We start from the raw sequence: 24462 nt of genomic DNA, 5'->3' as shown, positions 1-24462 counted from the left end.
TTCTACCCACTTTTTTTGCTTTTTAATTTTACTTAAATACATATTCCAATTTTTTTTTATTTTCTTAATACTGTGAAGCACATCCTCCATTACAGTATATCTATACTATGCTGTTTGTATGAAACCTTGTTTAACTTATTGCTAATTTAGCACACTTGCTTCCCTACAGAAACGTGAGCGTAAGAAGGAGCTGGGACAGGTCAATGGCTTGGTTGACAGGTATGGAAGGAGGACTGTGTCTCCTACCAATGACTTGGATTTTTCGGAGCGAGCTGCTGGCAGCCTTCGAAACCTTGCCCAAGCCAGGATGTTGGAGAGGAGAGTAAGCCGCCCAGGCACGCCTACATCTAGTGCCAGTACAGACACTCCCAATTCTGAGCAAAATGATGTGGATGAGGACATGATTGATGTGGATGATGATCCTTCTGGAGAGTCTGAGAGCGGACATTCGCAACTCAAAAGACCATTTCAACTGCTTATTGCAGCAGCCATGGAACGGAATCCCACCCAGTTTCAGCTGCCCAATGAACTCACCTGCACCACAGCACTTCCAGGTAGGTGATCAGTAACTGAGTTTCCAGTTATCCCAGATCTCTTTTTACAATAGTACATATGTACAAATTAATTAGTCTCAGGATAAGGTGCAGTGTGATCATGCAAATCAAATTTAAAGAGGAGCTCTAGGCTCCACTAAAAAACCTTACTAATTAAAAAAAACCTTACTAACAAATACTGTAGCTAGTGACCATTTTTTAATATAAGGACACTTGCCTGTCTGGGTATCCAGCAATTTTTGTCCTCACTCGAGCCGATTCTTCCATTGGCTTTGGGTGCAGAGACGCCGGCATCTCAAGTAAGGGAATCGGGAAGTAAAGTCTTGCAGCTTCACAGCTGGTTTCCTACTACCCATGAATGGTCCTGTAGTCTTCTGGGACCTGTCTGGGGGGAGGGCGTCCGTGGGATCTGGCTGATTACTCAAGGGAATAAAGTAGATGATGGGGGGGGGGGGGGTAAGAAGGAAGAGGGCAGATGATGGGGGATAAGAAGGAAGAGGGCAAAGATGATGGAATGTAGCATGGGAAAGGTGGAAGAGAAGGGTGGAAATAGGTGCAGTAGAACACACTGAGACGGAAGGAAAAATATCTCCGAATTCAGTAAAATCAGCTTTGTCATTTAAAGGCCAAGTTCACCTTCCTATAAAAACGATTAAATGCAAAAAGTAAAAGTGCATTTAATTTTTCTCATGAGTCTGCAGAGCATTGCACCTGTGTCGGGCCCCTGCAGACATTTCAAACCACTCTCTGACCGTACCTCTCTACGGGCAGACAGTTTGCGCTGCATGAAATGTCAGACTAAGGGGGCTTATCGGCGTGTTCATAGTCTATTGAGAACTAAAAGTCCATCTGCCGCAGTGGCAGTAGTTTGTCATTCATTTACAGCGATTTGTGAAGGCCTAAAGCTGTGCTGGCTGAGCCTTGCAATGCTGCGCTGATTTTGACGGTGGCTGTAGGGGAGGAGAATAGGCTCGGGGTGAGGGGTTCTGGCAATTGGCTACCTGTTCTCACCAAATATGGTACAACATTTTAACATGTTTCTAAAGGGGAACGTAAATGCCATCTTGGTTCCAAGTATTGAGCTACCTAACAGTTTACTCTAAAGCCTCGTACACACGATCGGTTTTTCAGACGGGAATTGTGTGATGACAGACCGCTTGTACTCCATCGGACAATTGTCAGATTTTCCGCGGACAAATGTTGGATGGCAGGCTTTAACATTTTCTGCGGACAACGGTCTGTTGTCAGATTTTCGATCGTGTGTGTACATGTCCGTCAGACAAAAGTCCAAAGTACCAACACGCATGCTCGGAATCAATGCTCACCAAACACAAGATTAGCAGAAGGTGCCCAATGGGTGGCTCTCAAGCTGAAAAACCGCATAGTATGTCACTACATTCGTGTTTGTTGGCGGACAATTGTGTGCCGTTTGTATGCAAGACAAAATCCAGGCACGTGGCCTTCGGACGAAAGTTTGACGCTTTGGCTGCGGAAAATCTGATCGTGTGTACAAGACTTAAGACCACTAGCGAAAGTTCTCCAGAGTAGTTTGTAACTTCACCCCACCATTAGAACATCACTAAGGCCTCTTTCTTGCACATGATACTCCTGTTTGAGCATCTACTTTTTCAGACTTTTTTTGTATGTATTTGCACAATTTTGCGCACTTTTTCATGCAAACTTATTCTCGCGTTCTTCTGCAGTATGTAAATGGGTATTTGCGCACATGAGGCTTAAATTGCTGACCAAAAATTATTTTATTTTTCCTCAAGAATGCACATCTCTTTTACGCACCTGTGTGCATAGGCACATTACAATTAATGCGCTGTATTTTAGCTTGGTAAAAAAAAAAAAACTGTACTGAGCTTTTTTTTTTTTTTTTTTTTTTTTTTAGAAGCAGTGTTCAAGAGGCCAAATGTGTCCCTCTCTCTTCCTGCTGGAATAATTTAATGATGCCAATTTGTAGAAATCATTTGGATGGGATTGTAGAGTTCAGGGGTATCTCGGGGGCCAACTTGTCAGCAACCATAGATCACACCTGTATTCGGTGGCATTGACCTTTTATGGTTTGTTTAGATCTTTAGTAAACCTGCAGTTTGATCTCATACCTCCAAAAACCTGGTTTATTGTGGGTGGATTGAAGCCAGAGTTTTGCCATGGTCTTGGGACCTGGCAAGAGGATATCGTGCTACCCCCCAACAAAGTGGCAGGTAGAGAAGCTTCTTAGCAAGTCTATTATCATTGATTTAAGATGAGTCTCAGATTTACAGTGTCCAGTAAAAATATATATATATATATATCTATATATCTATATACATTTTTTTTACTGGACACTGTCAGGCTTCAAACATAAAGATATAAAACTAATTTTTTTTTTGAAGAATCAACAACACGTGGGACACAATCATGAAGTGGAACGAAATTTATTGGATATTTCAAACTTTTTTAACAAATAAAAAAACTGAAAAATTGGGCGTGCAAAATTATTCAGCCCCCTTAAGTTAATACTTTGTAGCGCCACCTTTTGCTGCGATTACAGCTGTAAGTCGCTTGGGGTATGTCTCGATCAGTTTTGCACATCGAGAGACTGAAATCTCCGTCCCAGTCTCAGGTCTTTTGCAGACTCCATCAGGTTTTCTTCCAGAATGGTCCTGTATTTGGCTCCATCCATCTTCCCATCAATTTTACCCATCTTCCCTGTCCCTGCTGAAGAAAAGCAGGCCCAAACCATGATGCTGCCACCACCATGTTTCACAGTGGGGATGGTGTGTTCAGGGTGATGAGCTGTGTTGCTTTTACGCCAAACATAACGTTTTGCATTGTTGCCAAAAAGTTTGATTTTGGTTTCATCTGACCAGAGCACCTTCTTCCACATGTTTGGTGTGTCTACCAGGTGGCGTGTGGCAAACTTTAAACAACACTATATTTATGGATATCTTTAATAAATGGCTTTCTTCTTGCCACTCTTCCATAAAGGCCAGATTTGTGCAGTATACGACTGATTGTTGTCCTATGGACAGTCTCTCCCACCTCAGCTGTAGATCTCTGCAGTTCATCCAGAGTGATCATGGGCCTCTTGGCTGCATCTCTGATCAGTCTTCTCCTTGTATGAGCTGAAAGTTTAGAGGGATGGCCATGTCTTCGTAGATTTGCAGTGGTCTGATACTCCCATTTCAATATTATCGCTTGCACAGTGCTCCTTGGGATGTTTAAAGCTTGGGAAATCTTTTTGTATCCAAATCCGGCTTTAAACTTCTCCACAGCAGTATCTCGGACCTGCCTGGTGTGTTCCTTGTTCTTCATGATGCTCTCTGGGCTTTAAACTGACCTCTGAGACTATGACAGTGCAGGTGCATTTATACGGAGACTTGATTACACACAGGTGGATTCTATTTATCATCATTAGTCATTTAGGTCAACATTGGATCATTCAGAGATCCTCACTGAACTTCTGGAGAGAGTTTGCTGCACTGAAAGTAAAGGGGCTGAATAATTTTGCACGCCCAAATTTTCAGTTTATTTGTTAAAGTTTGAAATATCCAATAAATTTCGTTCCACTTCATGATTGTGTCCCACGTGTTGTTGGTTCTTCAAAAAAAATTAGTTTTATATCTTTATGTTTGAAGCCTGAAATGTGGCAAAAGGTCGCAAAGTTCAAGGGGGCCGAATACTTTCGCAAGGCACTGTGTGTGTGATAAAATATATATATATATATATATATATATATATATATATATATATATATATATATATATATATATATATATATATATATATATATATATATATATATATATATATATATATATATATATATACATTTTTTTTTATTATTATTTTCTCAATTTTATGCAAAATACTCTCATCTGCAGGCACCAGCAAGCGAAGAAGAAAAGAGGAAATGACAGGAAAAAACGTAAAGAAAGCACAGCACGAGCTGGATCACAATGGTCTGGTCCCATTACCAGTTAAAGTCTGCTTCACTTGTAGTAGGTATGTAAGAATTAGCGGTGCACCAAAATAAAAATCTTGGAACCAATATGTAACTTTTGTTTTTAAATATATTTTAAGAATTGTATTCAACTTTTTAATATTGTGAATTTGTGATGAGAGCTGCTGGATTACACAGAGCTAGGATCTCCCACTTGTCTGCCACTGTTATATGGTGTCCCGCCTTCTGGACCAGCTCCTATGATAGACTTTGCATGTCCCTCGAATTGGAACAGTGTGCTGTCTGTCATAGGAGCCGGTCCAGGAGGCTGGACTTCCTATAACATTGGCCGCTGAGCAATGGGGAGATCCCCACTCTGTAATCCGGCGGCGCTCGCTTGCCCCTCCCCTTTCAGGCAGCCCAATGGAAAATATTAGTGGATAACATGCACACATTTGCACTCTGATTTCAGGGGGGGAAACGGCGTGTTATATGGGGAAAAAATGTAAATCGCTAGCTTGGTGATGTTTTGAGCACTTTAGCAGATCTCTTCCTGGCAAATTTCTGCCTCTGCTTCCATTCTTGCCAGATCCTCTAGTAGTTGCTGTAACAGTTGGGTAGCCCTAGTAGTTTGGTTCAAGTTTTTCTGTAGAAATAGTTTGGCATATTGCAAATTAGATGCAAAAGGTTTTAGATAGGACACTTCAAAAAACAATATTGACAGTACGTTTCAAGGTATTCTGGAAGATTGCATGTGTATACACTTGCATGCAACTCTATTATTTTGTTTATAGGAGCTGTCGTGTGGCGCCCTTGATCCAGTGTGATTACTGCCCTCTCTTGTTTCATATGGACTGCTTGGACCCCCCTCTTACTGCCATGCCAACCGGTCGTTGGCTGTGTCCCAATCACATTGAACATGTTGTGGTAAGTAGCCTGCTCCTTAGGTTTTTTCGCTGTTGCAAGAACGATTCTCTCAGCTTTTGCTCTTTCCTTAACATATGGATTTTTTTAAACTAACTCCTACATAATTGAATACTGGGGTAAAATTGGACATGGGTTTTTTTTTTTATAATACAGAAATATGTAGGTGCAGTTATCTCTTACTGATGTTGCTTTGTACTTCTGTAGCTCAATCAGAAGAACATGACTTTGAGTAACCGGTGCCAGGTGTTTGACCGATTCCAGGATGGTGTTTCACAGCATGCAGTAAAAGTGGACTTTCTGAGCCGTATCCATAAATTGCATCCCCCAAACCGCCGGCTTTTGCCTTCGATCAGGAAAAACACAGTCAAGGTATGTAGCCTAGAATTAGATTGCTAATTTCAAATAGAATTATTCAAATTCTAATTTCAAATAGAAGTTTCTAGAAAGAATTTGCATTTCAGTGTTTTGGTTGTTAAATCAAACCTGTAAAATTAAACCTTCAGCCCTCGCTCATTTTTATTTTATTTTTTCCTCTGAGACTATAGACATGTCTTTAATATGAGGGCTCCTCCTTCTCTTCCTCCTCTGACTGTATACTGCACTTTAATACCATAGGTACCAGAAGCTATCAAGGCACAGTATCAGGCACCTCCAGAGATAATACCTCCTGCTGGCATACGTGACGGGGAACTTATCTGTAATGGTGTACCCGATGAGTCCCAGAAGCACCTCCTGCACTCTGAACACTTGGCTAACCAAGCAGAGCAACAAGAGGTTTGTATTTGGTATTATTATGGCATTTTTTCCAACAATAATTGTCTTGATCATTCTTCATGAAACATTGCTAAAGTGAAGACCAATGCATTCTAGAGATTTTTCTTGCGCTCTCCTGGCATGCCACAAAGCTTATGCTGCTGAAATGTTTGATTCCTGCTGAATCGGATGAAATTTGACCTGTGGCTATTTCAGCACCCCTAACCGTAACTGCAGCCAGTCATGTGTAGTCACTGTTCAGGTATTCTGACAGTCATGGAAGCTGCGGTTATCAGAATACAGTGCCTTGCACCGGGAGGTTTCTCCATCCATGCTGTATAGCATGGATTGGGGAATCTGTCAGCATGTGGGGCTGGGTTAGATAAATCTTAGTGTATGGCTTGAGTTCCTTAGTTTTGTTGGACTGTTTGAGGGCCTTTGTTATAGCTGTGTTTTGCAGCTCTGGTGTTTTTGTAGTCCAGAGCTTTGGCATCCTTTTACTTTTCCTCACTGGACATGCTGCTGCCTGCGTGTCGGCAAATACTCTGCATTCCAGTCAAACCCTAACTATACCTAAACCTGCTTCCACCCCCTTTTTAAGCCTATTCTAACTAGCCTGTAAAGGATGGATGTCTATACTTTCCTACTTTGAGGGGAGTCCGGTCACAGGATCTCTCCAGTGACCAGCTTCAGAGAAGAGGAGAGATTGCTGACAATGGCTGCAGAGCCTGGGCGATGTCGGCTACAGTGGATATAAAAAGCCTGCACACCCCTGTTAAATGTCGGCTTTCTGTGATGTAAAAAAATGAGACCAAGATAAAAATCCTTTCAGAAATGTTCCCACCTTTTTTTAATGTGTCCTATAAACTGTACAACTCGGTTGAGTGACAAACCAAAATCTTTCATATGGAAGGAAGTAAATAAAATATGGTTACATTTAAGTGTGCACATTCTTAAACTAATACTTTTTGTTGAAGCACCTTTTGATTTTATTACAGCACTCTGTCTTTTGGGGTATGAGTCTATCAGCATCCTGACTTGGCAATATTTGCCCACTCTTTGCAAAAACACTCCAAATCTGTCAGATTGCATCTCCTGTGCACAGCCCTCTTCAGATCACCCCACAGATTTTCAATTGGATTCAGGTCTGTGCTCTGGCTGGGCATTTCCAAAACTTTAGTCTTCTGGTGAAGCCATTCCTTTGAATGTATGCTTTGGGTCGTTATGCTGAAATATGACGTTTTTCTTCATGTTCAGCTTTCTAGCAGAAGCCTGAAGGTTTTGTGCCAATATTGACTGGTATTTGGAACTGTAAATTCCCTCTACCCTGACTAAGGCCCCTGTTCCAGCTGAAGAAATACAGCCCCAACGTATGATGCTGTGCTGCCACCACCATGCTTCACTGTGGGTATGGTGTTTTTGGTGATGTGCAGTGTTAAGTTTGGCACAAAAACATCTTTTGGCAATATGGGCAAAAAGTTCAACCTTGATTTCATCAGACTATAACGTGTTTTCCTTCCCACATGCTTTTGGGAGACTTTAAAATTTATCCAGGCCTGGATGTTTCTCTTTGTAAGAAAAGGCTTCCGTCTTGCCACACCTACCCCATAGCCCAGAGAAGTAAAGAATACGGGAGATTGTTGTCACATGTACCACACAGCCAGTACTTGCCAGATATTTCTGCAGCTACTTTAATGTTGCTGTAGGCCTCTTGGCAGCCTCCCTGACATTCCCCCCCCCCCCCCAAATCAGTGTTGGAGGGACGTCCAGTTCTTGGTAATGTCACTAATGTGCCGTGTTTTCTCCACTTGATGATGACTGTCTTCACTGTGTTCCATGGTATATCTAATGACTTAAAATTTCTTTTATACCCTTCTCCTGACTGATACCTTTTAACAATGAGATCCCTCTGATGCTTTGGAAGCTCTCTGCGGACCATGGCTTTTGCTGTAGGATGCGACTAAGAAAATGTCAGGAAAGACCTACTAGAACAGCTGAACTTTATATGGGGTTAATCAGAGGCACTTTAAAGTATGGCAGGTGTGTACTGACTCCTATTTAACATGAGTTTGCATGTGATTGCTTAATTCTGAACACAGCTACATCCCCAGTTATAAGAGGGTATGCAACCACATTATTTTAGTTTATTCCCCCTCCCCTAAAAGATTTCAGTTTCTTTTTCAACCGAGTTGTACAGTTTGTAGGTAACATTAAAGGTGGAAAAGTTCTGAAATTATTTTGTCTCACAGAAATCTGACATGGGGTGTGTAGACCTTTTTATATCCACTGTATAATTACTGTGGGGCATCCGTTGTCTGCTGTCCCTCCTCTACACTGAAGCTGGCGCTGGGGACTGATCAGGTGACTGAAGTGTCCTCAGCATAGGCAAGTATAGACAGCTTACCTTTACAGGGCAGTTAGAATAGGCCTTGAATGGGGGGTGGGAGTTCATTTAGGATTTGCCTGGAATGCTACTTTATTAAAGGCAACATGTACTGTGAGCAGGGTTTCTTTAGCCTTACAGGATTCCTATCGCTGTGCCTGGCCTGCTATTTTAGCTAAAGATTATCTTAGGGGTTTTATTGCTGCTTGAATTCTTATAAGATAAAGTAAAAAAAGTGATTACAATTTTTTTTATTTTCTTTTACCAATTTTAGTAGGACATCCCTAGCCACCTCGTTTAAAACGATAGCTGAGTTTTATGGTGATCTGACCATGAGCATAACAGCCAGGTTGCTAGCATTTTCATGATTGGATCTGCAATGGCAGACTATGTATTTCAATTATGACAGATTATTTTAGTTTTGATAGCAAACTACATATGTCATTGTACATTATTCTTTACTATACATCTTTTATGTTGCAGGTTTTCAGGTCAGAATAGGGTAATCACAGGCTCATTTGAAAGGTTTTTAGGGCAGTAAGTCAGCAGTGCACCAGGAAAATCTTTAATTGGAAATGTTTCAGTTCTGATGAGCTTTTTACAGTTTTTGGGAATATATTTGGCACCAGGAATCGGCAGGGCTTCAGGCTGGAACTGCCAGCTTTCTGTGACAGGTGGCATCCAACATGAAGTCCAAAAGCTGAATGGATCATGTCCTGGGCTTTACAAGCTTCATTATTACTGCATGGAAGAGATGTAGTTCATCGATGGGCACAGTTCCCCATTAATCTTGACTATAGGGTTATATCACCCTCTGCAGAAGTAGGACTAGGCAGAACAAAAAAGCTTGGCTGCAACTCTTGGGCCATCCTCAGCTAGTATATAACCCCCCTCCCTGCTATAGGCATTCAGTTTTTTTCTGTCTAGTCAGGATATTGGCTCCCTGCTGGGATCTTTTGGTCCAAGCTATTTTTTTATATCCTTTCCGCTTTTTTTTTTTTTTTTTTCCTGGGAGATCTGCAATCAACTGTGGGGCTGGGTGGCGGGCTGGATAATCTAGATCCAGTGGTTCCCCCAGTCTGGCCAGCAAGCGCGTGTAGAAGGCCGCAAATCTCGATTTCTTTAATAATTTATGCAGCTCTTGGTTCTCCCTTCCCTGTCATGATGCATTCTACTCAGGCGCTTGGTAAGTCTTAGACCTTGGAGTGTCCATAGCTCAAGTTTGCAAGGTGGCCACCTAGTTGTCGGTGCATACTTTCACCAAATTCTACAATATAGATATTTTGGCATCTGCGGATGCTTCCTTTGGCCACAAGGTTTTGCAGGATACAGTTTAAGAGGGGCTGTTCCCTCTTGAGGGGTGTTTTTTCTTTACATTTTTATTTCAGATGGGGCTCCTGTAACCTGGTTAGAGCTTGTGTTTTAGCCTTGGGTTATTTTCCCCATCCCTCATTTTCCTTTTAGCACTGCTTTTGGGTGTCCCTAAGGGTCAAGATTAACGGAGTGCTTTGTTCATCGAACTAAAGCGAAAATAGGATTTTTGTACTCGCCGTAAAATCCATTTCTCTGAGTTCATCGAAGGACCCAGCACCCACTCCTCTAGGGAGAGGGGGTTATATATGAGCTGAGAACAGCCCATGGGCGTAGCCAAGTTTTTTTTTTGTTTTTTTTTTTTTCCCCCCCGTTCTGCCTAGTCCTACTCCTGCAGAGGGTGATTTAACCCTATCGTCAAGAATAATGGAATGCTGTGTCTGTCCAACTCAGAGAAATTTTACGGCGAGTACAAAAGTCGTATTATCTCTCAAATATTCCCTCCCAAAATGAATCGCCAGGTAGCAGCAATGATGTCAGATAATCTGGATGACATTTTGTTTTTCGCTTACTTTAGTATCCCGCTATGTTGCACTAATGTGATATTTTAATCAGCAGATTTTATTTTGTGGTAAATATATAGGGGTATGCAAATTACATTGCTCAGGTACAACTTAAAGGAAAGTGACTTTATTTATTTTTTCCTCTTCCAATAATAAAAAAAGGCAATAATATATGTATCCAAATTTACTACCAAATTAAAGCCCTGTCTGTCCCAAACAGAATGAATATGTTGGAGTAACTTGGTAATATACTGTACTCTTGTACTTGAGGAGATTTAGTATTTTTTTTTTTTTTAAGCGCAAATTCCTCCCTTTTTTTTTTTTTTTCCTTAAGTTTTGCTTAGTGATATAAAGTGCATTGTCGCTTCTATGTATATGGATGATGGCACTGTAATTATAAAAAAAAAAATTAATAAATGAAAATAAAAGTACCTTTTTTCTTAATCGATATACAGCTGTCACATGACCCAGCTTTTTCCCAGCCTGTCTACAGGGAAACATAAGCAGCAGGAGCTTCTGGTCTTCTTCTACTGGTCACATGTTCAAAATAAAATTAAAAGCTTTTGGAGTACAGAGTAAAAATGAAAGGGGTTGTAAAGCTTCGCGTTTTTTCACCTTAATGCATCCTATGCATTGAGGTGAAAAAACATCCAATGTTTACAGGCCCCTCGGCCCCATACGTTTACTTACCTGAGCCCTCGAAAGTCCCGCGTCGAACGCGCTGGCTTCTCGGCTCTTCATTGAATAGATTGATGGCAGTGCAACCATTGGCTCGTGTGGCTGTCGATCAACTCCAATGATGAGAGGGCTGGGGGGCGGGGCCGAGTTGTGTAGTTGGCGGCTATGGACGCCGAATACAGGACTTGGGAGTGCGCCCGCAAGGTAACCCCCTTGGGAAGGCTCTTCCCAGGGGGGGGGTTAGCTGATGTGAGGAAGGAGCCGAGACAGCCGCCGAGGGACCCCCAGAAGACGAGGTTCAGGGCCACTCTGTGCAAACGAGCTGCACAGCGGAGGTAAGTATGACATGTTTGTTTAATTTTTAAATCAAACCTTTAATAATACTTTGAGCTATTTTTTTAAATTGTCAACTATGTACTTGAAGTCCAGTCTTTAATTTTTTGGCAATGACATAGTGGATTTCTGCCAGTCACGGGCTGTGTCATGCCCCTCTAGCCTGTGTCTTAGAATAAGAGGGAGATGTCACTATAGTAACATAGGCTGCTCTGGTATAGAAATTGAACAGGAAGGATCAGTGAACTACCGCATGGCCATGGCAGTTCATTGAGAGCTACAAGTGGCCAGCCACAAAGGCTGTTGGTACATGTAATTCATTCACAGAACTTATTAAGTGACAGGTGGTACAGGAAACTTGTCCCTGTTCTCAGAGGACTCTTATCGCCAAGCCACTGCAGGAGCGGGAAAAAACAATCATAAGTCTTTGTATAAAATGTGTTTTCAACCCAATGTTTTTGTTTGCTGATAATGGCTAAGAATGGATAAACTTAACGCCTGTGTTTAGAAAAATGTGGTTACTGCCATTGCCTGACCTAAAAATGTTAATGTATTTGCTGCCTTGGCTTCATTACTTTGAGCGGCTGTACTTGGGGGGGGGGGGGGGGGGGGGAAATTTCATAGGCTGCATATTTACCCTGAATGCCCAGTGATTTGTTATGTTGATATTCATATTTTTCTAAGCACCAGCTTCCTTTATTGTATAGTTGAGGAGCCACCAAGTCCAGTGTAGGAAACAGAACACATGCATTCATTTTCTACTGTGGACAATAAGGGTAACGGCTGTAATGTTTGGGCTTGTTGGCTACTTGGCTTTTGGTGGTGGTCTGCCATGGTTCTTGTTACAGCAAAGAGCCACACAGTGTCTCATCCTCCATTAGCCATATGTTGTGATTCCTAAATGGTGGGGAAAAAAATGTAGCGCATATAGAGAGATATTTTATTTATATATATATATATATATATATATATATATATATATATATATATATATATATATATATATATATATATATATATATATACTTTTTATTTATTCCTATTTTCAGCGCAATTTTTTTTCCACCATTACATCTGAATATTTCTCAAATTCATATGTAGCGGCTTTTCTACACAATTGCCCTTTTTCACTTTGTTTATCACTCTCATTGTTTGCAATATTTTTTCCATTTCTTCTATTCCTAAATAAATGGTGGGATATTTATTCGTGGCTTTTAATTCAAATGTTTTGTTTTTTTGTTTTGAATCTTTAGTGGCTCCGTAGTGTGGTTGCACTTCAGTGCAGCATATTGAAATACTTGTCTGCTAAGCAGATGCCATCCTGGGGGCCAGATGACATTGATTCGTTGGATATCAAACCACTTATTGCACCTGATGGTTCCGTTTCTAACTCTCACCAGCACGAGGATGGAAAGCCCCAGTGTCCTTCTTTAGAACTGTGTCCTAGCAGTCAGGCTGCAGCTTTGCAGGAAGACTGTTCTTTTATAGGAAAATCGCGCCTCTCCACCAGCTGTGGCGCCTCCAATGGACCTTCCACATCAGAATCTAAAACTAATGGGCCGCATACTTTCAGTGTTAGCCCAAGCCCCACGGAACAATTGACTGAGCAACAAAGGCTAACTGTAACTAGTGCTACTATTTCTGTACTTCCCCAGCGACCAACACGGCCTAGATCAGGAACTCCGCCTACAGCAACTGTACTCCCCAACCACGTGATGAAGACAGAGAGCACAATAGGATCCACAATTTGTGCTCAAAGACTTCCTGTACCTGCTATCGCACCTCCAAATTCCTGTTCCAGTCCAGAGCTTTCAAGCACTTTGTCACGAAAACATACCCAAATGCTACCTGGACCTTTGCTCAGTCAGCATGACTCTAGACCCATGGGGTCACCTCTTTCTGGCACAAGGGCACTTACTCCTCCACAGGCGGTCAGTGTTGATCTCACATCTGCAGCTCCTGGTGCCTCCCGACTTTGTGCAGCAGCTCCAACTGCAGGTATGTTACTGTATGCTTTGACACTGTTGTAATTAACCATTAGGCCCCATTCACACTTGTGCGACTTTGGGCCCCAACCTCACACGACAAGTCGGACCCCATGTTTTCCAATGAATACCGTTCATAACTGTGAGACTTTAAAGTAGTTCATGCAATACTTTGGTCCAACTTTAATGCGGCATGAGGGCCATGGACCTCAATGTAAACCCTCAAAAGTCACACCTGTATGATATATACATGCGACTTGTGTGCGAAAAGAATGCTGGCAATGAAAAATTTAGAAAACAGTGAGGTGTCCTCTGTGTCGTCGTCGTCGTCTCCCCCCCCCAATCTAGATCTGGCTTCCCACGCTGGGGTTTTTTTTTTTTTTTTTTAATTGCTGGCATTCTTTCGTTTACATTCAGTTGTCAGAGGGGGAAACCGCTGACAGCCGATGAGTCATCCACTGTTGGGGGCGTGGCGGCCAGCTTCCCAGCCCACTCCTTAACCAGCTGTTTTTAACATCAAATTCAAATTGGTCGATTCATTTCCGAGTATTGCTCTGAAAATGTGGTTTTGTTTAGAAAATGAAGAAACAAAGCTAAACATTTTTCAGTTCTGCACATCAAACGACCTTGCAGAGCATAAACAAAACACATTGGTCAAAGCCTCAGTCGCAGTGGAAATCACAAGATTTTTAAGTCTTGCAAGTGTGAATGGACACTCGGTATGTTTTTATGTTGAAAACCTTTTGCCGGTGTTGTGTGTTTTTTTTTTTTTTTTTTATTTATTTTATTATAATTGAAATGTTTGTTTTTTCTTTGAAAGGGTTGTGGAAAAAGGTGCTGGTAGAACCTCAACACGATAGCCTAGGTCCCTAGCATCTTGGATACGATTGTACTGATTTTTGACAATGTGCTATATTTGCTAACCCCCTTTCTGCTGGTGGTATCTGACCCTTTATGGCAGGGGTAGGCAACCTTGGCCCTCCAGCTGTCGTGAAACTAAGTCCCATGAGGCATTGCAAGACCCTGACAATCATGACTGCTAGAGGCAGAGGCATGATGGAATTTGTATTTTCGCCACAGCTGGAGTGCCGAGGTTGCCTACCCCTTTAGGGGATCTCATCGTCTAGGCTTTCTCAATGTTGTCACATACAGTAAAATGGGGGTTAATGGCTTCAAGCTCATGACTGATCTGTGTAAAATTGTTCCTAATGGGGACCCGCCCTTCTCAGCCCCTCCTTCTCCATTCACAGGATCCTCGCCCCCATTCACAAAAGTTATTAAAGAACTTCTCAATCAAGGAGGCGGCTAAATAAAGTAAGTGGTTATTGGTTGAACTAAATGGACTTTTTTTTTTTGTTCAACCAAGACTGTAAGGTAGTAGACGGGTCCTCAAACACGGAGCACAAAAGCTGTTAACCCCCCCTTGTACTATTAAATCATCCACAGAAAGCCATGATGATTTCTGCAGGATTCAACAGAGCCTGCAAGACGTGAGGCTTCATTACAGGCAAATTTCCTCACTAAGTGTGTATATGTGTGTGTGTGTGTGTGTGTGTGTGTGTGTATATATATAATTTGTGTGAGAATATACTCCTCCCCGGGCAAAGCGATGCGGACTGTCTGTCAGCATCCCTTCTGCTCTACTTCTCTGCACTCATTGGAGCTCTGAGCAGTGGAGGGGCGGGGAAAGGCTGTTTCAGTAGCTCACTGAGACTGCCATCAATCAGGGCAGCTAACAGATCCTGACTTGGAAGTCGTGATGACACGCTGCCCCAACTGATGGCAGTGACGTCGGCGGAGAGCTGACTTTAGACCGCCCTCCACTGAAAATGGGTCACAGGCGTGCAAAACGAATTGCACTTCTGTGACCCATAGGAGAAGCCCAGCCTAAAAAGCACAAGCTGGACTTCTCCTTTTTAAGTGTGATCCAAGCATTCTGACCGTATCCATAAATGTTTCTAATTTTGTACTTGAATAGTTAATTCTGACTGGTCTCCTCAAAAAGATAGCTCAAGAGAGGAAGACTGTAATTCTCATTGTACCAAACTAGGCCAGAAGTACCTGGTAAACAAACCAACTCTGACTTCTTCTAGCAGATGACCCACTGGCTCCTTCCCAACAAGCCAAATGTTTTAGGGCCCTCCATTCCAATCCTGCTAATCAGTCTGGCTTTTAACAACAAATCTTTTGAAGCCCAGGTTTTGAGATAGAAGGGACTCATCTCCTATTACTCCTCGCTGCTTTTGTTGCTGAAAGCCCCAAAAGCCACTTCCAGAAAAATCTACCATCATACCTGGAAATCCTCCTTTGCCTGGTGTGACCTAGAGGTTCAGTGATATATCGGACGATTTTTGGCACTTTTTCATTGGCATCGGCCGATTGTTAAAAAAAAAAAAAAAGCTGATGTAAAACTTCAGCGTGACTTGCAAACCGCTTCTGTATCATAGAAGTCAATACAAGTTGCCTGAGGCCGGGTTCACACCTATGCGAATTGGGTGCGGCTTAAACCGCATCCAATTCACAGAACAATTCTAAATACATTGTTTTCAATGAGTCTGGTTCACATATGTGCGATGCATTCGCACTGCGCATTGCCCAAAAAAGTGTGCGTTTTCTAGGCATTGCGGTGTGGCTCAGGTGCAAATTCAGGCCCATTATCTTCTAATGGCACGCATCTGATTCGCAGATGTGTTCATTTCTCTTCAGGATTTCTCTCATTCAGCTCAATACACTTTTATGTCACACGGTATTTGCGCAGCGGTTTATTCAGAAGCAATTTTTGAGGAAAAATACACTTCAATGAATTAGGGGGGGGAAAAAAACCACGAAACATTAAAGTTGGTCCCTTTTTTTTTTTTTTTATTTCCCTCTCTTCTTCCAAAAGTTTTGATTACTTGTTTTTGTGCCTGATTTCCTTACCAAAGATGGCCGGGGCAGCACCCGAGAGAGACATCGGCTTCAGGTGCCAACAACACGGGCGTGCTGGACAGGTAAGTGTCCATATATTAAAAGTCAGCAGCTGTAGTATTTGTAGCGGCTGACTTTTAATATTTTTTTCGGCGGAACTCCGCTGCTTTCACACTGGAGCGGACAGGCGTTGAGGGTAAAACGCTGCTAGTTTTAGCAGCGCTTTACCATCATTTTAGCGGCGTTTTATAACCCAGCTAGCGGCCGATGAAGAGGTTAAATGCACCCGTGTAGCACTGCTGCAGAAGCGCTTTGTAGGCGCTTTGGCAGCAGTGCCCATTCATTTCAATGGGCCGGAGTGGTGGAGGAGCGGTATACACCGCTCCAAAGATGCTGCTTGCAGGATTTTTTTTAACGTCCTGCCAGCGCACCGCCTCAGTGTGAAAGCACTTGGGTGTTCACACTGAGACTGCAAGGGAGCCATTTTGCAGGAACTTTACAGGTGCTATTTTTAGCCCAAAAGCACCTGAAAAACACCCTAGTGTGAAAGGGGTCTAACTATTAGATTTTATGAGATGATGGGGAAATTGTCGTACGTCGGCCAGAGAAAAACCCATATCGGTCGACCTCTACTGTGAACAGACAATTCAATCCCAGAGATTCGCCTCACAATCTGGGCTTCCTGAGGGCAGTCCAATGCAATGTGTTGATGCGCTTTGCACTGCTCACTTTTTTTTCTTAATGAACTTTATTTAAACATCAGTAACAATTTCAGCTGGTATGCTGTGACCTTTGCTGAAGAAAAGTTCCTTCTTCGTTAAGTTGGGATGCTTTTCTGTCTTCTCCCCCCGAGTTGAGTTTAGAAGCATCTTTTGGAAAACGAAAAAAAATGCATTCGGGACGGACGTTCAGAGGCATTTGAAATTGCCTGTAACCGCTTGTAAACGCATTAAATTCCTTTTAGCCGCCTTTAATTTACAAGCGCTTTTTAATGGAGATGTATTTTGACTATTTTAAAAAAAAAAAGCTTCTCGATGCGTCGAAACTGACGTTTTTAAACGTCTGTTGCGATCTGTGTTAAATTTAGAGGTCGACCGATATATCGGCCGATATTTGGCCGTTTTTCTGAAATCGGCATCGGCCGATTATTGTGGAAAAATCGGCCGATTCGCGGCTACAATATCCGGCCCTGCATGGCCGCCTGCCCTGCAGTACTGTACTGACCAGTCACCAGTGCCCCTGCTCCCGCATTCATGTATGATTCCTCCATCCGCTACAGAACGGAATGAGAAATTTCAATGAATGGCATTGCGCCGCCTGGCCTCGCCCCCTCCCTCGGCATGCTGTTGGGGAGAAACAACCATTGGCCCGCCCACTCCCTCTCCGTGCTGTGTTAGGGAGAAACAACCATTGGCCCTGCCTCGGCGTGCTGTATTGGGGAGAAACAACAACTGCCACCTGACTTAGTAACTCCCCCCCAGCAGGAGATCGTGGCCAGCAATAGCTCTGTCTCCCGTCCCTGCTGAGGCGGAGTCTGCTTGCATTACACTCTAGTTCCAATCAATGATTGGCTGGTCAGCTCATCTGCATGCACCTAGCCTATCAGGTGCATGCATATAGATTAGGATACCAGCATGTATGGAGGGTAAGTTGCCTAAAATTGTGTGCTACTGTGCCCCCCTGCAGAATTTATTTATTAATGTCTTTTTAAAGTGAAACCTGGCTGAGACTGGCATTGAGAAAATAAATGAGGATGACTCGGGTGTATATCAGAGTTACATTGTGGAGATCCTCTTCACAATGTAACTCTCATCCTCATTCATTTTCACAATGCACTGCAAATCAATTATCTTTGTTACCACAACGCCGCACCACCCATCCCTCTCCACAACGCAGCACCACGCACACCTAGCATCACCCATTCCTCTCCACAATGCCGCACCACCCATCCCTCTCCACAACGCAGCATATTTAACTAAACTGTTACATTTTCCGAAATGGGTGGAAAAAAAATAAAATCTGCCTAAAATATCGGCCGTAAAAATCGGCATTGTATATCGGCCATCGGCCGCCCCAATTTCTAAATATCGGCATCGGCCATAGAAAAACCCTCATCGGTCGACCTATAGTTAAATTGCTCAGGAGAGGTTTCAAAACATCCCGTGTATATCAAGCCTTATAGTGCTCCAGGAAGATGGCTGGGTGCTCTGGTTTCGGCTCCTTCAAGTGCAGAGTCTATGTAGCTGCTATGCCTGCTTCTGCCCAGAGGGGAGAAACGGATGCAGCAGCTGTGTGCTTTTCTCCTGAGTCCTGTGTCTTCAGAGTGCCATAACAACCTGTCAGATGTAAATAGTCGAAGTCCAGGAGGTAGTATGTGCCTTGTTGAACTCCTATGCCTACACATTCATGAAAGTGGCTGAATTCCTGAAATTCAGCTTTAAAATTAACTTGGAGAGAGTATGCCTCTGAGACTAAATTGTATGTTTACGTTTTCCATAATCCCTCTGACCAGTAGCATACCTCGCTTTGCTGATAGACGCACATCCCTTTGGATAATGTGGAAGTTTTGCCCAAGCTGGAGTGAAGACCCAGGGCTTTTGGGTAATCTGTTGGCATACAGTGAATATAAAAAGTCTACACACCCCTGTTAAAATGTCAGGTTTCTGTGAAAAAGAGAAATAGTTTTAGAACTTTTTCCACCTTTTTTAATGTGACCTATAATAAACTGTCCAACTCTGTTAAACAAATCTTTTAGGTGTAAGGAAGTAAAAATAAAATATGGTTGACAAGTGTGCACACCCTAAGGCTGCATTCACAGCTGAGTGTTTCAAAGTTGCGCATTTTTACCACGATTTTGCCGTGATTTTTACAATGCTTTCGTACAAGTCACCAATTTAAAAAGCAGAAAAAAACGCCTGTAAACTTCCCCAAAGAAGCTTGTGTTCTTTTTTGAGCTTAAGGCGTTTTGCTTCAGGTGACAAAACGCTCAGATGTGCCATTGAAATGAATCGGCATGGAACTCTTCTTTGCAAAAACACTCAATCTGTGCACAGTCCTCTGCAGATCACCCCACAGACATTCAATGAGACTCCGCTCTGGGCTCTGGCTGGGCCATTCCAAAACTTTTAATCATCTGGTGAAGAAATTCCTTTGTATGTATGCTTTGGGTCGTTGTCATGCTGACAGATGAAGTTTCTCTTCATGTTCAGCTTTCTAGCAGAAGCCTGAAGGTTTTGTGCCAATATTGACTGGCATTTGGAACTGTAAATCCTTCTGCCTTGACTAAGGCCCCTGTTCCAGCTTAAGAAAAACCGCCCCAAAGCATTATGCTGCCACCACCGTGCTTCACTGTGGGTATGGTGTTCTTTTGGTAAAGTGGTGGTTTTGCGTCAAACACATCTTTTGAAATTATGGCCAAAAAGGTTCAACCTTGGTTTCATCAGACCATAACACATTTTCCCACATGCTTTTGGGAGACTTCAGGTGTGTTTTTGCAAAATTTTGCCGGGCTTTGATGTTTTTCTTAAGAAAAGGCTTCGGTCTTGCCACCCTACCCCATAGGCCAGACATATGAATTATACCGGAGATTGTTGCATGTACCACACAGCCAGTACTTGGCGGATATTCCTGCAGCTCCTTTAATGTTGCTGTAGGCCTCTTGGCAGTTTCCCTGATTTAGTTTTCTTGTCTTTTCATGAATTTTGAAGAGATGTCCAGTACTTGGTAATGTCACTGTTCTATATTTCCTTCACTGGTATATCTAATGCCTTGGAAATTCTTTTGTACCCTTCTCCTGACTGATACCTTTTAACACTGAAATCCCTCTGTTGCTCTGGAAGCTCTCTGCAGACCATTGCTTTTGTTATAGGATGCGTCTAAGAAAATGTCAGGAAAGACCTAGAACAGCTGAATTTTATCTGGGGTTAATCGGAGGCACTTTAATGGCCAGTTCACACTAGATGCAATTCTGTGTGTTGTTTTTTTTTTGCACTAAAAATACATAGTGTCCTCCATGTATTCCAATGGCTCTAGTTCACACCAGTGTAGTCAGTTTCTGCACCGGAAACTGACTGCAAAGGTGTAAACTAGTTTTGTTTTTTTCCCCTGCACTGGAAACTGACTGCACTGGTGTGAACTAGAGCCATTGGAATACATGGAAAACACTGTGCATGCATTTTTAATGCAGAAAAAAGCGCACATAACTGCATCTGGTATTAACTGGCACTAAGCCCTGGTTCACACTGAGATGCGGAAATGAACTCGCACGATTTCACTCCCGCATGTTGGTTCCATTTATGGCGGCGATTTCAGACATCTGTGTGGGTTTCTGCACAGATGTCAATGGATATTGCACCCCGAAATTGGAAAATAGTACAGATACTACTTTCTGAAATCGGTGCTTCACCGCAAATGCAGTGTCGCACCAATTAGGATGGTGCAATTGCCACTGTTTTGACTTGCGGTTTGACATGTCAAAATTCACCAATGTGAACCAGGTTGAATTTAAGGTGGAAAAAGTTCTGAAGATATTTCTGGCTCTTTTTTTATTTTATTTTTTTTTCCATCACAGAAATCTGACCTTTTTAACAGGTATGTAGCCTTTTTATAGCCACTGTATATATTTGTAATGCCTTTTTTATATTGGTATAAATACACAGCAAAGACTGTTATCCCTAAAGAGAATGCAGGTAAAATTGTGTTTTGGAGGGGCTGTTAAGTTTAAGCCCATAGTTTTTTAAATTCTCCTTCTTTCTTGTGCTATAGTTGCATTATATCTTTCTTGCAATATAACCTGCCAATCTTGCAATGTTATCTTACAGATGGAAAAGTCCGACCTAGTACATTAATGCTTGATGGCGCTTCAACCAGTCTTTCATCCTGCACAATAAACCCTTCATCTATGGTGGAACTGACAAACTCTTTAAGAACATTGATGGATGGGAATGGAGGTAGGTAACTTGTCGTGTCCTGTAATTTCTGGACAGTATTTTTTATTTTTTTCCCTGATCATGCCAAGAAGGTTCTTATGCAGGCACCTTCTGTGTAGTCATAACACTCTGTTTTTTTTTTTTGCTATTTAATGCCTTTCTGCAGCAGGAGGTGAAAAATTTACCAGTGGTAGGAATACCATGGCTTATTGTGACTGTTGCTGCTAAGACATGTTGGTCGTTCATCAGGGAGGCGGCTACCAACCAGTAACTTATCCCTGCCCTGCTCATTCAGTTGTTGGCTGGGAATTCATGGCTGGCAGCTGAATGTAAGCAGAGGAAGCTGGTGTTTGGACAAAATGTTGAACCTGGCAGAAAGTCGAACCCATGTCACCCTCTGTAACATAGCATCAGCTGTTCTGCAAATCTGCACATGCACATTGCGTCGTCGATTACTCCAGCGCTGATGTTGATGCACTCAGGAATTTGCATGTTAAATTCAGTGACCGACAATACAGCGCATGCGCACGTAAAGACACTAGCTGGCTGCAAAATTGACGTGTTTTTTAACGTCTAGGGGAAATCTTGGCCAGCTTGACAACGCACTGCTCCCGAACCATAAGTGACAGGGACACCAAACTTGTGGAGCACATTAAGGGGACTTATGACTACAACATATCTGATTTTGGGGTCTGTTAGCTTGCCTAGCTAATCTACCAGGTCAGTCTTGGGTCCCCTTAAAGCGGGGGTTCACCCTAGAAAAAAAGATTCTAATACATGGACTGACCTAGGAGACCGACAGTATGCTGTTTCTGGGGTTTTTTTTTCCGTACATACCATTATAGGGCTATTTTCGGCCCCCGGCTTTCCCTCGGGAGTGGGCGTTCCTAAACACACAGGCTGTGATTGACGTGCTTCTGACTGGCGCATACTGCACATCACAAGTTGCCGAAAGAATCCGAATGTCGGTGCGCATGCGCCGTATAGAGCCGCACCGACGTTCGGCTTCTTTCGGCAACTCGTGACGCGCAGTATGCGCCAGTCGGAAGCACGTCAATCACAGCCTGTGATTAGGAACGCCCACTCCCGCGGGGAATAGTGATGGACAGGGGAGAAACTGCTGCAGTACTCGGGTAAGGATCGGCATTAAAAAAAAAACAATAACGGATTAGTTATTGTCTCTGCCTGCTAGTTTATTGGAGCCAAAGTCAAAATTTTGGGTGAACCTCCGCTTTAACATGCTCCCCAAGTTTGGTGTCCCTGTCACTTATGGTTCAGGAGCAGTGCCATGTTTAGCTGACAAAGATTTCCCATAGACGGCAATGTTAAATGGCTCAGAGCAGGAGCTCCCATTGATTTGTATGGGGAAATGGTGCCACCCAGACTGGGGGCAACTTTGGCTCACCATTACAATAAACCACTCCAAATTTTTACCAGAGGTGGTCCAGCATCCCCTCTCAGTGCCCCCCAAGTTTGGTGTCCGTCACCTATGGTTCGGGAATATTGCCTTGCTAAGCTGACCCATTTTTTCCATGAATGCCAATGTTGAACGCCAGTGGCTTCCCGGTCACTATCTGGTAACTTTGTAGACCCGGTACGGGAGAACCATGAGATTCCCGGGGTTTGAGTCTGTTTGGGGGCATCCATGCAGCCTCCAAGTGTCGGCTGATTTTTAGTGTTTGGACACGTCCCGTGACCTGAGTGCCAGTTGTAGAAACGAATGGGGGGTGGGGGTGAGAGGGGGTGGACAGCGGCAGGAGCCGATGGTTTGCTCTGCTGTCTCAGACCGTGAGGAGATACTCCAGTACCGCTGCAGACAGGCACAGCACTCGGGTAATTGTAAAAGGAGGCGATGCAACAGGTGGGACGTTTTTACCTTAACCACTTCAGCCCTGGAAGGATTTACCCCCTTAATAACCAGGCCATTTTTGCGATATGGCACTGCGTCATTTTAACTGACAAGTTGTGCAACATTTTACCCAAACAGAATTGATGTCCTTTTTGTTCCACAAATAGTTTTTCTTTTGGTGGTATTTGATCACCTCTAAGGTTTTTATTTTTTGCGCTATAAACCCAAAAAATACAGACAGGTTTGAAAAACAAACTTTTTTTCTATAATTTCCCCCAAAAAAGTGAAAAAATAATTTCTTCAGTTTAGGCCAATATGCGTTCTACATCTTGGTAAAAAAAAAAAACGCAATAAGCGTATATTGATGATTTTGCGCAAAAGTTAAAGCGTCTACAAAATGGGGGATAGATTTTTTTTTTTTTTTTTTTTTTTCAGGACTTCAACATTGCGGCGGACAGCTGGGAAGGGGTTAGCACCAGGGGGCGATCAAAGGGTTAAATGTGTCATAGGGAGGTGCTTTCTAACTGGGGGGGGGGGGGGACTGACTGACTGGGAGTACAGAGTGACCGCTGTTCCTAATCGCTGGGAACAGATGATCAGTGTACTCCCCTGTTAGAATAGGGATCTGCTTTTACATTGGCAGATCCCCGTTCTGCCTCTGTGGAGCGATCACGGGGGGCCAGCGGATTAAACAAAAATTGTACGATCTGGTATCGTAAGTGAAAAATGTTTGTCCCTTTCGGATAATTTCAGACAAAGGCTGTCTATGAATGATCAGATTATCGTACTATCCCTTCGAAATCTGTGGGGGTTTTTTTTGGACGATTTTCCTGATCGTGTGTATGGGCCTTAACCACTTAAGGACCGAGCCTGTTTTTCAGACTGTGTTTACAAGTTTAAAACTTTAAAAAATTACTTGGAACCCCCAAGAATTAGAAAATATATATATATATATATATATAACACCCTAGAGAATAAAATAGCGGTCATGACAATACTTTTTGTCACACCGTATTTGTGCAGCGGTCTTACAAGCGCACTTTTTGGGGAAAATATATATATATATATATATATAATTATTTGTCTTATTTTTAATAAAAAAAAAATAATAATCGTAAAGTTGGCCAATTTTTTTTTTATATTGTGAAAGATAATGTTACGCCGAGTAAAATGATACCCAACATGTCACGCTTCAAGAAATGGGTCACTTTTATTTCTATTACAAGGAATGTAAACATCCCTTGTAATAGAAAAAAACACGACGGGTCCTCTTAAATATGAGATCTGGGGTCAAAAAGACCTCAGATCTCATATTTGGACTAAAATGCAGTAAAATAAAAAACAAAAAATGTGCCTTTAA

The 24462-nt window shown here is 42.6% G+C and overlaps 1 protein-coding gene across 2 annotated transcripts in view; it reads left to right on the top strand.

The window, feature by feature from the left end:
* The window catches only part of PHF12 (PHD finger protein 12), a 96276-nt gene that overhangs the window by 57761 nt on the left and 14053 nt on the right, over positions 1 to 24462 (top strand). Inside the window, exons 4-11 of one of the 2 annotated variants that reach the window (XM_040338536.1) lie at positions 170 to 554; positions 4427 to 4547; positions 5280 to 5412; positions 5617 to 5781; positions 6028 to 6186; positions 12687 to 13431; positions 14669 to 14732; positions 21146 to 21235. In XM_040338536.1, the coding sequence (XP_040194470.1) occupies positions 170 to 554; positions 4427 to 4547; positions 5280 to 5412; positions 5617 to 5781; positions 6028 to 6186; positions 12687 to 13431; positions 14669 to 14727 (1767 nt within the window). In that variant the 3' untranslated portion in view covers positions 14728 to 14732; positions 21146 to 21235. Of the gene's footprint in view, positions 1 to 169; positions 555 to 4426; positions 4548 to 5279; positions 5413 to 5616; positions 5782 to 6027; positions 6187 to 12686; positions 13432 to 14668; positions 14733 to 21145; positions 21275 to 24462 lie in introns of those variants that run through there. The other variant, XM_040338535.1, reaches the window with a different exon arrangement.

Source organism: Rana temporaria, chromosome 2 (assembly GCF_905171775.1).
Source record: "Rana temporaria chromosome 2, aRanTem1.1, whole genome shotgun sequence".
NCBI lineage: Eukaryota > Metazoa > Chordata > Amphibia > Anura > Ranidae > Rana > Rana temporaria.
The sequence above is the reverse complement of the archived record's forward strand: the minus strand, read 5'-3'. Positions and strand labels throughout refer to the sequence as shown.